The sequence below is a fragment of the Aphis gossypii genome, chromosome 1 (genome assembly GCF_020184175.1).
Source record: "Aphis gossypii isolate Hap1 chromosome 1, ASM2018417v2, whole genome shotgun sequence".
Classification (NCBI taxonomy): domain Eukaryota; kingdom Metazoa; phylum Arthropoda; class Insecta; order Hemiptera; family Aphididae; genus Aphis; species Aphis gossypii.
In genome coordinates, this window is record NC_065530.1 from 74,973,320 (window position 1) to 74,991,452 (window position 18,133).

The window sequence follows — 18,133 nt, forward strand, 5'->3', positions numbered from 1 at the left end:
CAATATACTATGCAAAGCTGCATTTAACTTTCAATTCATACTGAAGGATGTACTGCCAATTGGAAGTGAGATTATAAAAATACAAAAAATAGAATATCACGATTGAGTTATTTATATTAATATTAACCATTAATGATTTATTACATTATCCTGACTATTTTATAGGATGCTGCTCTAGATAAATAGTAGAATGGACATTGTATTACATTGAGTGCGTTTTACGAGAGCGGTGTTTATCAACATATTGTTATTTGTACTTAAGGATCGATAGCAGATGTTGAGTTTGATACCAATCTTTGAATACTATTCGCAGAAACATAGTTTTAATATATAGTAAGTACCTACTACCTAGTCGTAAAAATGTAAATAACAGTTTGTACAAATAGAACTTATTATACAGATGCACATGAATACATAAATAATATAATACATTTTTTCAACGTCTATAATGGTACATATTATGTCGTCGAGATATTGTTGATCGTAGAGTTTGTTTTGTAAATATCTCAATATTCATTTTAAACTGTATTTTATTATAATATTCTATTATAAGAATGATATCGATGTTTGTAATTTTAACTGATATTGTAATACAAGTATATTATAAATATTATTATACATATTATTGTCATATAGATTATAATATATTTTTATGTAAACAAAATATTTGAGTCCCAAAGATTCTGGCCAGTGTATGCTGTTCAAAACACTATAGGTAGTATTAAAAACATGTCACTGTTATTATAAATATTTTCATGTTCGTTTTTTCTTTGTAAAACTGTACAATTTTAGTGGTAGTAGATATTATTTGAACTTAAGCTTTTTAAAAAAAAGAAATATGTAACCATATTTCAATGTAATCGGTAGTTTTAAAGCCAAACCAAACTATAAAAAAATGTTTAAACTAAAATCGTCCAAGGTAAAAAATATGTTGTCGATAGGTTTTCTAAGTTAACGTACATTTTCTGTTAAGTTTTTGTTCTTAATTTACTGCTTACAAGTAGTTTATTCGGAATACATAGTTATAATTTCCAACTATGTTATAATATATTTATGATATTTCACAATATTATTTAAAATTATTTCAATTAGTATCAGAATTTATGATAAATATAATATATATTATCTATTAAATATATATATATGTATGAAAAATATCCAAAAAGATATAAATTCACCTTTATGGTAAATATCATTAAAAAATAAAATAAAAAATGATAAAACGGTAATAATGAGGCAACTATAGCTTTATACTATCAAACTATAATTCATTGTTGGGAGTTATTATTATTTTAGATCTTTTAGACAGTTTTAGTTTATAATTACATAAAAATGTCCAAATCCATATCTTAGTTTAACAGTTTGATTTTAAAACATCTTAATTACTTATTTTGAGTAGACTTAAATTATTTATATCATTTATAGAATTCACTAATATCAAAATTATTAAGTCAAATCATTATTAGGTTCAAATCATTTATTTATTTATTAACATACCCACAACGTATGGGCAACTAATCCATTCGGTATTCCAGCAAACTTTTTTTATTTTTGTTTATTTTTATTATTATTTAGTGAAATAAAATTTGCTTGTTTCATTAGTTTTCAGAATTTTTTTAAATAAATAAAAAGTAATAATTCTAAGATATTTTTCTACTGTAAATATAATTCATAAAACTCTTTTTGTGTACCCAGAAAAATAAAAAAACAATTTTTAAATTAAGGATATTACTATTATTATTGTTATATTCTAGGTACCTAGACACAATAATTATGTAAACAAAAATAACGTAATAAAAGCGTGGAAAACATAATATATAGGTAACTATCTAAATAAACCTAGACTTTACATTTGAGCATACAACTTATACATTATAAATAAAGACTAGTACATGTAAGAAACAAAATGATTTAATTTTCATTGAAATATGTTCAAGCCTATATACCTTCTTAAATCTTTAAAATTTTTAATTTATTTTTAGTTGCTATTTTGTTTATTGTTACTCATTCCTTTTATGAAATAATTTTTATCCAAGATTCTTATTTGTTCATCTTCTTTTTTGCTTCGATGTTGTTATCACGCCTTTGTTCTATACTCTCTGTTGATGTACTTTCCTTTGTATCTGTTTCCTTTGGTAACGCTTGTGCAAACTAATGATTTTCTTCTTAAATATGATTTATTACCCAACTAAAATATGTAGTATATTGCTTTTTTTGCTAATATGTGAGCATAGTTTTCTAGCTGGTTTTTAGGTTGGACAGCAGTAAGATCTTGTATTTAAGTGGTCGTTTGTATACTTACATTTTTTTCTACAAACACCTACTACTTATACTACTCTTCTAAATAATCGTGTTTATACATTATTATGTTGCACCTTGAAATAGCAACAGAACATAGTAAACCAATAATTCGATTTTCGTGGTATGAAAAGAGTTTTTATGCCTTGAATAGAAAAAAATATATAGGTCTAACTAGTGAACGTTAAATAATAGTTTTGTTGTCGATCATCCTTGTCTTACACTTCCAACTCAAAGTTTCACTTCACTAATTCACTATCACGCATATCACCTATTTTTGTGTTGTTATTTTATTTATTTAATTAATATTTACTCTATTTATCTGTCTTTTATTCGGTTTTCATTATCCTCTTTCTTTTCTAGATTTATTTCCATAGCCATTCTCACTGCTTCCGAGTATCCTCCTCTCACCTGCTCGCCTGGCTGAACTAATGAACTATTGTTTTTAACCTATTTTTCTTAATTTCTTATCTTCTCTAGTCACTGCACAACTCATCGCCTCAGTTCTGTAGTATTGCTCGCCGATCGATATAATATTTTCGATGTTTTCCTCTCACAAAAAAAAAAAAAAAAACACGAAACGACCTATATTTTCGATTCGAAAAACACTTTCTCTCGTATTGCCGGTATCGAGTACAACTGCTCGTTAAAAATCGATCCGTTCTCACGTGTCCACGACAAACGACGAAGATCACACACGTACCTGTAGTACATGACGATCATGACGACGCCGGGTATCCAAAACGAGACGGACGACGATATGATGGCGTAGTACCGATTGACGACGAAAACGCACGACATCGGATTTTTGCGGCGGAACGCCTGATGTTCGGCGGTCGTGTACCAACCGAAGAATATCGGCAAGAACGATATGAGCGCCGGCAGCGTCCACACGTTCAGCAGCATGTACAGAACGGTGCGCTGCGTCATGGTGATCGGGTACTGCAGCGGGCTGACGATGGCGTAGTACCGGTCCACGCTGATGCAGCACAGGTGCAGTATGGACGCGGTAGAGAAGTACACGTCCAGGCTGTTCCACACGTCGCACATGACGTAGCCGAACATCCACTTGCCGGTGATCTCGACGCTGGCGTTGAACGACATGGCGCACAGGGCGACCAGGAAGTCGGCGAACGCCAGCGACACGACGTAGTAGTTGGTGAGTATGCGGAGCTTCCGGTGCCGCACCACGCTGATCACCACCAGCGCGTTGCCCAGCACCGCGCACAGTATTATCGAACACATGGCCACCGTCTTCAAGACGAGCACCGGGCCCACGGTGCCGGCCACGTCGTCCGCCACCGTTCCGCCCCCGCCGCCGCCGCCGCCGATGGCGGCCGTACCGTCGTTTCCGGCCACCGTGTGCGCCGTTTTGTTGTCCGGTCCGATCGCGCAACCGACCCCGCCAACGCCGCCGCCGGTGCTACTGTTGTTGCACCCGACACCGACACTTCCGCCGACGCCGCCGCCGCCGCCGTCTCCGTCGACGCCGACACCGACACCGCCGCCGATGCTTCCGCCGCCCGTGCCGTTACCGACAACCGCAGCAGCTAACTGTACTCCTCCTGGTACAAGTCCCGTGTCGTACCACCACATCTGCGGGTCCATGGTGGCCGTCCACCCACCGAACGGCGGTCACATCGCGCGCGGTGGTTTTCCCGCCGGCGGTGGGTGCTGTTCCGGCCGGTCGTGTTGTTGCCGGGGTTAGGTGAGGGTCGAGTGCTGTTCCGCGTGCCCGGGTGACGATCGCTGCCCAGTGGTGACCGTTCGCTTCTGAAACGCAAAACAAACGCAACGTTTTTTTTTTTAATACAAACGAGATAATAAAATATAATATTATTGTTTTCGACGACACCTCCCCCCGACGAACGAATGGTTAGGTGTTACCGCGTGACAATATTATATAGTAGGTACAGTTATTCTTAAACACTATTCTGTAGTTGTCGTCGAGTTAACTATAGAAATTTAACGTACACCGAAAATATAATAATATCAACCGTTCGAATCGATATAGTCAACTACTCCAACGTCACACTGAAAACAGTGGTGCGTAGAACACGTTAATATTTTGTTTTGGCCGTTTTGAGTGAGGTGGATCATCAGACCTAATAACCTACCTTTTGTTCAAATACTTATGAAAATCCAGACTGGGGATTTTAATATATCAAGGTACGCCGTTGAATGTAGAAGAAAAGTGATCAATGATCTGCCCGAAATTTTAGCAACAAATTATATTTATTTCAGTTTTTGTTACACTTTACTCATAAATCACAATAGATTGGCGATTGCTACCAATAAAAATGTTCGTAAAACACGTACCTAATTCGATTTTATCAATAAGATAAAAACGTACGAAAATAGCTACACATGTTGATGGTACCACAAAGGCAAGTCGTTAAATTGTGTATTTAGACCACATATATCTTTTTTGTTATTATATGTTTCTACAACACTAAGTCCACGGAGAGTGATCGTTGTACATAATATAATATTTATTGTATGACGCGTTCAAACAATTTCATTTGTACTTAAGTTAATATGTTTTCTCGAATTGAGATTAAAACAGAAATAAATCGGACGCACTTTGTGTAATTTATTATAAGTTATAACTATACGACTTAAATTATATACATGACGTAGGTATGACCCACATGATGTTCCATATTAAATGTTTAATAATATGTCAGTGACTCTATTTCACGGCGCAGGCATTTAAGTAAAATTAAATTTGTTGGATACCGACTGACTTGTGTTGGTCATGTTGTGTGGCGGCAGCTGGTCTGAGATCACAATTATAACTTGACTGCTAATTGGAACAAGAGAGAATTACGGTGTGTCTTGTGATTATTATCGTGGTAAATCGTGGTTCAGCGATTCCTGAGTAGGTAGGTAGTGTGTTAGTTTGAAATTGTTGTTTTCAACGTCAGCAGAAGAATTGTTTAACAAAATGATTACAATGTTGTAAAATAATTAAAAACTATCTGGCCAGTAATTCCTAAATTATATTATAGTGTAGTGCATGAAGTTATTTTGATCAAATTGTCATCATGGGATGTCAGTGAGTTATTATTATTTTAAACTTAAGAGTTGTATGTGTTGTTGAGTTGTTATAGCTTTATAAGCATTTGCAGAAAACATTCTTAGGTAAACTGGGATCAGATATATTTTAAAAGGGATTCATTTGTGTCACGTAATGTTTTCGAAGTTTCATGGTTTACTTGAACACTATGAAGAAATTTGTTAAATCTTTAAATGAAATCTTGACTTTTACTATTTCTTTTAGCGTCTCTGTTGTTTTAAAAAGCGTATTACCAAAACATATATAAACCAAAAGTTTTATCTTTTAAAGATGAATTTATTTAGGTGAACGAATATGGGTGGTTGGGTTTAAAAGGTTAAAAAACAGACATTTTTCAAAAATTATAATAATTTATTTTACGTACACTTGAGACTGTATATTATTATCAACTTGACGTTAGTTTTAATTAAATGAAATATTTGGTAGATTAATTAAATATAATAACTTTATCATAAATTCAATAGTTATATTTTAGTACAAAGAAAATATTATATATGTTTAAAATATAATCTTTATTTTTGATTATATTAAACTTACTAAAGAAGTATGTATTGGACAAACTAAAAAGTAAAGGATGATTATATGTTGTACGTTTAAGTTTATATTATAAATCCTGATTTATTTTTATTTGACGTTGACAGGTCATCAACTAAAGAGGTATCTATCTGGTAGAATGTATTATGTAAAATATCATATATCAAACGATCGTTGAATAGATTTTATGATTGATGAATCAAAAACACATCAATTGTATCCAATCATAATGCAAATAATAATAATAACAAAAAAAAAAAAATATATATATAATACATGAATAACAATATCACATTATTGAAAATTATAAATTACATCAAATTATGGAAAAATAATTATTAGTCACTATAAAATTAAAATATTATACAAATTACTTGAAAATAAAATTGATTGAGGATAATATCAGAAATAAAAAAAAAATTAAAATCCAATCGACTTGCTTGTCTTGTACAGTATGTAACAATAATAACTGACAAATTTCATTGACTAACACTATTAGTAAATATTATGCTTGTCAAATTAAGAAAACAACAATTTAGATACTTACTATATTTATGATAAATATTGAAATTTTTGTATTAAAAAAAAATAATATTGTTAGGAAAAAATTTTACATTTGTCACTATTTCTGTTACTTGACTGCATTTCACTATAATTATTTTTCTAACAGAATACAAAAAAATAAACGGTATATTGAAACTTGTATTTTAATTCCAGTTCACATCTCTTCTAAGTATTTTAGGAAGAGTGAGAGAATCTGAATATTTGGGACGAAAAAATATAATTTTAATATCTGTTCATAACTTCACTAACATCTGCCGGTGGTACAAAAGATAGTGAAGCAATTTATATGTGTAAATCCTATTATGTGAATAGTCATATAATTTTTTATAAAATACACATTTCACGATATTTTGTCAATGTACTATTTTACTAGTAACAATATTTCTTTGTGATATTTTAGTGAAGACATTTTTTTGACATACCTACCACTTCATCAATACGACTGCGATGTACTCAAAGTTGTATTATCAAGAGGTATAAGTTATAGCCTGTACATTTATTAAAATTATACAGGTATAGTCTTATAATTAGTCTCATTAATAATTTATTAAAATAATTTTAAAAATATTTCACACTATTCAACATTTTATATTTAGACGTGAAAAATCTTAAAATGAATACAATATTGTTTAAACTCAGTGATCTGAAACTTGAATGAGCACTTGATATTCTTTTATTATGAACTAATACAATATAAAATTCGGTCTTAATATTATAAAAATAACTATAATTTACTTTTTTTGAAACACTGTAAAATCAACAGACAAGATTCGGTTAATATTTCGAATTGAGTTCTAAAAATGAACTAAATGTCATTTATTAATTTATAATATTGTATTCAAAACATAATATGCATATTGAATATTATGTTTCCAATAACATTATTAACTTAAAAAAAAAAAAGTTTACAATATTTTTTAATAATATGTAGTATGTTATTAAATGTGAAAACGCAATAAATTTCTTATTCTTCGTAGAATTTAATTTTGCATAGTTGATATTATATATTGTTTGTAAGTTATAAGTAATTAAAACTCTTTGCAATAATAATTATTATCTAATGCACCTAAAAATCCACGTATAATTAATTGTTTACAGTTTCTATCATACAAGTTTAATCATATAATACACGAAATGTTATGGTTTTTCTTATTATTAGGTTTAATAACATTCACACATGACAAAATAATTCATTACGGTGGATTGTTTCTTTCGTACCGGGAAGTGCGAAAGTCCTAGTGCTAAAGTTAATAAGTTATACTACCGAGCACATAATATTGTATTCATATTGCATCTACACTCGACGGTTACACACTAAATTATTACTTGCTCACATGCGAGGTCTGTTGTTCATTCGGATATCCGAATAATCTAAAGTGATATATATATATTGTATATCTAGCATATAATATGTGTGGATGTTGCATATATAGTTATACGAATGTGGTGTCTATGCGTATTATATATTATTACAGCGTGCCACTGTCATACCTATACACCTATACCGAATAAAATAACCTACATAACCACGTTTGGGTAATTTACGTAAATTCCCTCAAGAGACGCGTAATATGTTACATTAATAAGTGCCAAAACAAATACCTACTGATGCACTGTTGCAATGACTCGTGGAAAACTTTAATCGGCTACCGACACGCTGTCATGAAGTGGTTTCTATCGTAAATCAAACACGCGTATACGTACAAGCGTGCAACAAATTAATATTTGAAAAAAGTAATATTATACCTGACAAGGTGGCAAGTGTCAACAATATCATAATAAATATGTATCTATAATGTATAATATTATTATTGTGCACAAACATATTCATCACGTTATAATTTTTTTTGTCATAAAAAAATGACGTGATGGTCGATCAGAGGTCGCTCCAAATAAAGGACGTATTGTAATAATATAAAAATCCAATTGAATTGAATCATTATTGTATTTTATTATCAATCATTCAGCGTGGGTATTTGATTTGTAATAAAATAAAAATCTGAAAAAAGGACGATAAAAAATTAATTTAACACGGAAATATTGTTGTTTGCAACATTATAATATGTTATGTGTCACCGGAATGTTTCTACGGACATTTTTTGATCATAATACCTATTTGCACGTGTATTACGAGTTTTCTGTCACTATAACTGATTTGTTGTGAAATTCGTCAAATTTTTGTAATTTGATTGAAAAAGTTGCGACTCGCGTTAGGATTAACTTTTGTCAACAATTCAATACGTAGGTACATATAATATTTCACGCCCACACATTCTATTATTGTGTAACACTTATAAGATGCAAAATATACGCTTTGCGACAAATGAGGAACATAAATGTATAAATAGAATAAATGTATAATTAATAAACGTAATAACATGTAGAAAGTCATGGTTAATGTGTCACGGTACTTTATATAGACTCTCCAGTCCTTAGTCCCTACCAAACTGTTCGAAATTTTGGCAATGGAAACCAACGGAGAATTTGTCGCAAAGTATCACGGCTGAATAATTTCAATTCACACCAGTGTGGTATGTGTCAGCAATAAATTATGTACACGCTGCCGCTGTGACTTTTATTATTTGCACGTCCAGACTGTGTCACAGCATCGGCCGAGTGCACACCAAGAACGATAAATTATTATTTATTATCCACCATCCACCGTACTTTAATGATCGCTAATTATTATTATAACGTACATTATCGTATATTATATAAATGCGAAAAACGTTATTTATAATAATAATGTATAGAGGTTAATTTTAACGTTGTTGTAGTTATATAGTATTATCAAGTATACAAGTATACAGTATAGTTAAATGGAAAAGGAACCTACGATATTATTTTTAAATTTGTCGATGATTATCTTATGTCGATTATTCGACGTCGTCGCATGTGCGTCAAAATTGTAGGTGATTATTTCAATAATAATATGACTGGTGTTTAATCGGTTGTCCTTACCCTAGATCAACCGTAAAGACTTATAATTATTATATTTTTATATTACAATGAAATAAATTTAGTAAAAAAAAAAATTGTGCTGTATAGATTTGTTATTATGTAAACCTACTTGTAAAATGGAAAGCAAAAGGAGAATAAGGTCGAAGAACTTGATAAAATGTGATAATACGATATAATTTCAAAATGGAAAAATGATAGCTGGCCGAAAACTATCAATGGTTAAAATTTCTAATGATACAGTTGTATTTGATAATTATTTTGTTATGATGGTTTTATTGTTTGGAGCGTCAAATTTAAGTAATTCTAATTATTATTAGAAATAATTAATTTTTCTATTACTATTTAGTAATACAGTTGATTAAAAACATTTTCCACAAAAACATCGCGTTTGTATAAGACTTCAATTGTTTATTATTATTATTATATAATTTATCATTTTTATTAATTTATAAGTATAAATTCAATACTAACTTCCTAAAGAACGGTATAAATAAGTTTAAAAGTTCGAGATTTAATGCATTAAGTTTAGTATAAACATTTTTAACATTTCATCGTACATAAAAAATTAAAGTAATATTAAAAATGATAAAAAGTTTTAAGTGTCTACGTCTACGATTAATATTTTTGAAATTAGAGCTAAACGATTAAAATCGTTAAATATTTAGTTTTGTCAAAGTTTAATTTGAATGCTTGAAATATTTTTATTGAAGTTTATGTATTTTTGATTTATTTTAATACTATATGAACATCTAATAATTATAGAAACCTTTTATTATATTTCAAACTTAAAGTATTATAATTAATAATTTTAATACATTTTTATTACAAAATGATTTCTTAATTTTCATGATTTTGATAAATTTTGACAAAAATTTAACTTAAAAAAATAATCAAGAAATATATTTAATTTTTAATTATTTTGAAAATGTATGTTTATGGATATGTAACCTAAACTAATTTCTTGATTAAAATTAGTTTAATATTATAAAATAAATATTTTTAGTTAATAATATAAACATAACATTTTGATATACATTTGAAAGAACAGTGAACTATTTTAAAATTGTATTAAACAAATTAAAACCAATAAGTTAAAAATCATTATACTCGTAAAAATATTCATGACCTACTTAAAAATTTGATTTTCCAACTTATAAAAATGTATACGGTTTGACTTTAAATTTATTTTTAACTATTCTTAGAACTATTAAATCTTTTTTTTTAATTTTTATATAAAAATTATTCCATCTTACCTTTCAAGTACAAAGAATACGTAATTTTAATTATTTTTCTCGAATAACGGAATAGAAGAAATTACTCATTGTTAACACTTTCTATTGTTTTTATTACAAGTATATATTATTATTATTACTATATATTAGTTTAACTAATTCCTAAATTATTTTTGCATCAGACAATCATGAGGATTACTAAGAATTACGTTGATTGATAAGTTATGGATGAATGGTTTAGTGTAAATGCCAATGTAAACGTAGAACTTATTACTGACATGACTTATTGCTTCTTTTTGCTGCGTAGTTGTTAGATGAAAATTAGTGTGAAATGATTAGATAATTATAGTGGGAAATTTAATATTTTTATAGTGTAATATTTTTAAATGATTGGTGATAATATATTTATAACATAATTTGAAAATGTTTGAAAGTATTTTACATTTTATGATATTCCATCCAATCTCATCAGTTTTTTAACTTCAAACGTTAATAATATTATGTACAAAAAAAAGTATGACTACGTCTTTTCCATATTTTCTAATTAATGCAAAAAACTTAATTTTAAAGTTTTTTGATTTAGTATCATTGATATTTTATCAATGTAAAAAAAAAGTCGAAAAGTTGAAAATTTTAAATTTCTATAAGAACTCAATTATCAAATTATATTTAGAAAATTATGTCAAGTATAGAATATACTAATTTAAAATATACATATTTTGTGAATATTTTCAAAAGAGTCTGCGGTTATATAGTTTTTGAACCAAAACAAAAAAAGGAAATTTAACAAAAAATAATACCACTTAAATATTCTTATTTCCTAACTATTTTTGTTAATTTTTCAATTTTTCAATGGTTCTGAAAATGTTCTTCTTTAAACATACTCAACAAAAAAACACAAATATTTTATGCTAAAAAACATTCTCAAAGTTTATGATTGGCGCATTTTTATCTTTCAAAATATGATGATGAAAAAATAAACAAAATAAATGCGTGGTTGTAAAACTATTGCTCAGTATTAAAAATAAATATCAGTACAATTGAAATTCCATAAAAATAATAGACACTCCAATATTTTGTTTTGAAAATAAGTTTTTTTTTTATATACATAGAAACCAGTGTTATTAAAAGATAAGTATTTTTTATTCTTTTCAAATACCTTTTTTAAAATAATATTTTTGTATAATATAAAGTATTGGTAATAAATGGTATAGACACCTATAAACAAAATGTTTAATTTTCTAATGTATTTATTATTAAATATGAAATATGTATTACTTATAATATACATTTCATTAATTTAGTGTATATAATATTGTATTATTATTATTTAATTACATATCTATAGATAATCAAAATTATCTGATCATATTTAGACAAATGAAAACATTAATAATATAATGCGGTAATGAATTGGCCAATGATGTAAACCCGTATAGATAAATTAATTGAATATTATTTTGGATAATAATACTGATTACATATTAATTAATGTGATTTGAAACTTTAAATACATTTTAGAAACTTCATAATTATTATTTTGAATGATAAAATTATGATTATATAATATTCTATTTTGATGGTCATGTTTAAATTACTGCTTCATTGGAATGATTTAAAACTTACATATTTTCTATTAAATCAAAAGTATAATATATAAACTAAAAAACCCATTTTATAATTATAAGTACTTAAATAGATTCATTTAATTATGTAGTTCTTAAAAAAAAAATGATTCGATTGTTAAGTGTATTTGATTTATAGATTATATATATTATTATATATGTATATATTTGTCATTTAATTTTAAAATGTTTTATGAAATGTATATATAATACTAATTATAGAATAACTAATATTTATGTTGGGAATATTAGTACTCTGCTGTTATAAATTCATCTTATTTTTTATTCAATGATCATTTATTAATAAAATAAATTTCTGTTACTTATGATAAAAAATTATATAATAGTTAAGAAACTTTTATATTGTTGCATATACATAATATTATTAAATGTTTGCACTATCACATAATATCCAAAAATGATGATGATTAAAATACTCATAAATCTGTAAACAGGTTTCGTTTTTGTAGAAATAGATCATATTATGCCGCTTAAAACCCGATGTTGCATTCACCCAACTTACTATTAAATAAATTTTGTATAGATAAAGGATGATACATTTTCATAGAAATTGTAACGAGCTCACGATTCTAGTTATTTTTCGGATATATTTTATAATAAATAGGACACCCAAGGTCTTGCCAAATGTTGTACCACAAATAATATGAAATGTAGCATATAGTGTAAACCAGCTTAGATCAATAGACACATATTATAATAATAGCAGCCTCAACTATAATAACATATGTGCGAACTATGAAAATTCTCGCCGGTCAGCAATAACAACTTTCGTAGAACACGACAGTGGCTGAGTTATGAACTTCAGGTATAAGAGAAAAGGTTCAGAGTAACCACATATAATGCAACACTCACAAAGCATAATCAGATGTGTCAGAGCCGTTGAGTCCATGGCACCTTCTTGCCTCACAAGCATGTAGGTACACTTTATTAAATTAACGTGTTATTTGAATAAACTATTTTCAAATTAAAATTGACTAAAAGAATTATTTTGAATCCAAGATTATGTATACTACAAAATAGTCCTATAAAACCTAAAAAAAACTACAGCTTCATTTATTATACAAATTTATTTTATTATTTATTGTTTCTTCTTCATTTCTACCCCAAATCGTTACAAATTTATTACGTTAATCTGTTTATTCCCCAATTGACTTAAACACCCCTTGACAGTTTTATTGTTAAATGCAGATAAAAACAATGCATCTTTACTGTATGATATGTGAATAAAATATCGATTATATATCCTATTACAACATGCATACTTCAAGGAACTATGTAAGTCATTTAACTTTCTACAACATGTGTACCTCTGGCATACTACTACACACGAATGACACTTATCTTGCTACATTTGTAGATAATCTTGTTATGATTTCCTTCCGTTTGGGTAAACACATAATATCATTTTTAAACCTATATAAAATTCATTGCTATGCTTAAAATTTAAAAGTTCATAAAATTAGTAATGACTAAAAGTTTTATAAGTGCTTTATACTTTAATTTAGTTTTTCTTGTTACGGTGATTCTTACAACTTAAATGTACATGCAAGTTTCATTAATCGTTGTATCTATCTAAAACTGTATTACTTTTATCTAAAGGCATACCACAAATAAAAAAAATAGTGGGTAATGGTATTGACTAATATGTATTTTTTTTTTTTTTTTATTGGAAAAGATTTTTATAATTTTCAACTAGGAATTAAAAAATGAAGAATGTGGCTAATTACATTAATGGGAACTAATATACAATAATTATATTGAAAGCCTTTCATTATATTTTACACCAATGTGTCAAAAATAATTAACTGAAAAAGACACATAAGTGTAAATTTTGTTAATTCTAGATTTTATTTTGAGTTGATGTATATTTGCTGTGAAAATATTTTGTATAAAAATGAATATTATTTATTTACTAAACGAAGTCTGAGAATTCCAGTTGATAAAAAATTGAGTGCCTAAGAAACGGCTTTCATCCTACTTATCCTCACACCATTTTTGTGAACTACCGTTATCACGAAATGAGACACTTGGTTGAGTATGCACAACTAGCAATTCCAATGGATTTAAGAGATCAAAATCAAGTTCCTGGAAAATGATGGGTGTTATTAATGATGGGGAGTTAGTTTAATCTAATTAAATATGATACAAGATTTTTTTTTTTACTTCCAAATCATATCTGTACGAAAATGATATCTTCGATAGAATAAAATATTAATTAAAAAAAAAGTGAGTTTATCTATAAAAACGAATAAAACACAATTCAATTTGCGGTTCAATAAGTCAGATAACGTCACAAAACTAACTCTATTAGTATATTTTTTCCTTAGAGCGGAACACCTATAAATTATATTAATTAATAACCTTATTAGAAATAATGTTCATTTATAAATTATAATCATATACGTCATATATATAATCATATATATCTACTGTGTTGTTTTTAGTGATATTTATATGAATGCACTTTTATTGATTTAATTCATTATAGATTTGCTTTTCTAAACAGGACATTTTTACGTTTTTTTTTTTGAGGACAGTAGAGCACTTAACTCGAAAGTGGGACTATCCCTCACAAATGGGGACGTATGGTTACGTTATGTATTACCCGACTTTACCTGGGTCAAAATTAATCTATCTTTCTACCGTTTTCTATTTGGCTTTAGTTGAAACTATAAAATAGACACAACTACTGTGATTAATTAAATTTAATTAATTAATTTAATAGTAAATACAAAAATTAAATTCGGATTGAACAAATTCTTAAATTCTGATTTAAATAGTTAAATTTAATCTCAAAGATTAGTATTCGTATTTATGTAATAAAATAAAAAATATATTTAAAATTAAGTAAAAATAATTATATTATTTTAATAATACATTATTTTATTTCATTTATTTTTACTTAAATTATACTCTGTAACTAATCTAAAAATAAACAAAAATATTAAATTTTCTGTGAGGCAAAACTAAACTTATGTGTGGTCTAGTGTTTAAAAATTAGTATGATATCGTACATCAAGGGATATCCCAATCAACCTTCCAATTTCAATTAGTAGCATCTATTTCGGCTGTATAATAATTATTTATTATTATAATTATAATTATTATAAACTAATCATATTATATCGTTCTTATTTTATTATTTATCTTAATAGATGAAATTCAAGTTCTACAGCAGGTTAAAGTACCCGATGGTGACCCCTTACAAAATATAGTTTAACATAATATGTCTTTTTACTTGAATTTAAAATCATTTAATATAGTTTTTAATTCTATAAAAGACAAAAAAGAAATATTCATCATACTCATATATAGATAGATAGATAAACAATAATTAATATTATATCAAAAAAAAAAAATAAAAATAATAAATACTTTACACAAAATAAATATTATGTACTAATGTACTAACCTATATATTATAATTTTATTACTTTATAGAAATTATATAATTATTTTTAATTAGAAAAAAAAGAAATAATGTTTTAAAATAATTGCATTTTCTTCGAATGTGTTTATTGTGGAACAAGTAATTACTAAGGGTAACCGGGTGTATTTCAAGCTACCCAGTAGTCAGTACCAGAAAATAAGTTTAACAACGAATTTCTTCAACTTGAATAAATGCAATGGAATCGAACTAAACGTGATTTGAAAACTAAATACAATACATATTATGCTTACTGTTATTTCATTATATAAAAAAGGTAATTATTATGCAAAAAGTAATAAGCACAATAATTTAAATGTAAACGATTTAATGTTGTTCAACTTTTAATAACTTTTCAACCATAAACAAATAATTATTTTCACATTTGGCTTTTTTTTTTTATTTTTTAGATTTTTGAATTAATCTTCATTTTATTTAATATATTATAAACACATTTATGAATTCATGTATGGCGTATGCATATACATTATTTAGAGGTGTGCAAGTGGCTGCACTAATTTTAGTAAGAGCTAAATCAATAAATTAATTGGGACCTGTGGTGTGTCGTAAGTCACTTTTTTTTACTGAATTCAATCCTCATACAGTGCGCCTTCCATTCATAATAATTCGTAATTGAAATACAAACATTTAAGTTATTTTTAGGATTTTTTATTTTAGTTATTCAAGGAAAAAAATAATATTTACGATACAAGATATATTTTGTATTTTGCAATTTTTATTAATATTTATTACCTATCTGCTGATATTCTTGAATAATATTCTAAAATTTCACAATAGATATTGTATTGTTAGGAACTTAAAACAATTTAAACAGATATATAGATTGATGCAGTTTAAATGGTTCTATGCTATAAATAAATTTCAAAATGGGTTCGAATTTCTTTCACGTGCTATACAAATTCTTTATCTTTCAGTTTTTATATTTATCATATTAAGTTATTATCTTTGAATTATGTTAAAGAAGGATTTGATATTATTATTTTGACAGGCAATTTAACTGTTTATCTTAAAATGAAATATAAATAAATTATGATTTATATTTTTTAGTAAAGCACCATCAAATATTAGAACTTTTAACGTTTTAACGTAACTTTTACATTTTTTTTTTTTAAACTATTAGGTAATATTTACTAAATAACTTGTTATAAGATTTAAGTCATGAGAATTCGGTATCAGCTCTCCAAAAAAATGAAATAATTATAGTTTGGAAAAAAAACATTTTAAACATAAAACCTTTATGTTCTTATACTTTATTTTAATTCCAGTATACACAATATTATAAATTTATATCATTTACAAAACGTATATAAAAAAAAACTTGATATAGTTTAAAAAAAATTTTAATAATAAACTTTTTTTTGAGTAGACATTTTTATTTGATTGATAAATAATAATCAATAATAAACAATTTATTATAATAATATTTAGATACACAGAGGTCAAATCACTATATTCTTAATATTTATAATTGTAATATTAATATTTTTTACAAATCTAATAATTATTATTAATTGAAATATACGTTAAGTACGTGTAACTATAAAAAGTATTATTACAATTGCCTTTTTAAATTTTATTTAATGTATATTTAATTATTTTTAAAAAACATACTTATAACTTATAAGTCAAAAAAAAAAAAATAAAAAAATACTAATAATTATTTTAGTGGCGAAAATTACAATTTATATAGGTACAAGATGGCGCAAATTACATAATGACCTTTTATCTAGTTATTAGTGGTGCAAATTACTGTCTTTAAAAGTGGTGCCAATTACCAAAATTAATTTTTAGACGTGGCACAAATTACATTTTTTTTTTTTTTTTTGGACGTCCGTATTATTAATAATAACGATTACCGTGATTTACAGTACCAAAATTTTAATCAATGCTATAAATTAGTTCTTTAAAAATAAGGTTAAATATATATTTACTTTTAGACTAATTGATATTATACACAGTTATTCAAAGATACAATGCATTATAATGTAATTAGATATAAATTAATATATATATATATAATATATGTATATAGTTTTACCTATGTATAATATTAAACATGCAATAGAAAAAACAACTACGATAATACTAATTTACTGATAATAATTATATTACTATTGATATATACGATAATTTTACAAGGTATTAATACTTATATTTATTACTTTGATCTGTAAAAGGAATTTTAAGTTATTTTAACCAGTTGGCAGCTATCTATCGTTAAAATTTTATATCATTATTTACGTACATTTTGGACTTTAAAACGTAACTATTGTATTTTTAGTCCATATCTAAATAAAAATAAATTAATGAATACATTTTGGGATGCAAATAGTAAACTGCTTCATCTGGAAGCTATTTATTTGAATCTTCC

At 26.8% G+C, this 18,133-nt stretch overlaps 1 protein-coding gene across 1 annotated transcript in view; it reads right to left on the reverse strand.

Annotated features, from left to right (window-relative positions):
- The window catches only part of LOC114119725 (octopamine receptor beta-3R-like), a 171,973-nt gene that overhangs the window by 121,279 nt on the left and 32,561 nt on the right, over nt 1-18,133 (reverse strand). Inside the window, exon 2 of the mRNA XM_027981404.2 lies at nt 3,002-4,071. Within this exon, the coding sequence (XP_027837205.2) occupies nt 3,002-3,906 (905 nt within the window). The 5' untranslated portion in view covers nt 3,907-4,071. The remainder of the gene's footprint in view (nt 1-3,001; nt 4,072-18,133) is intronic.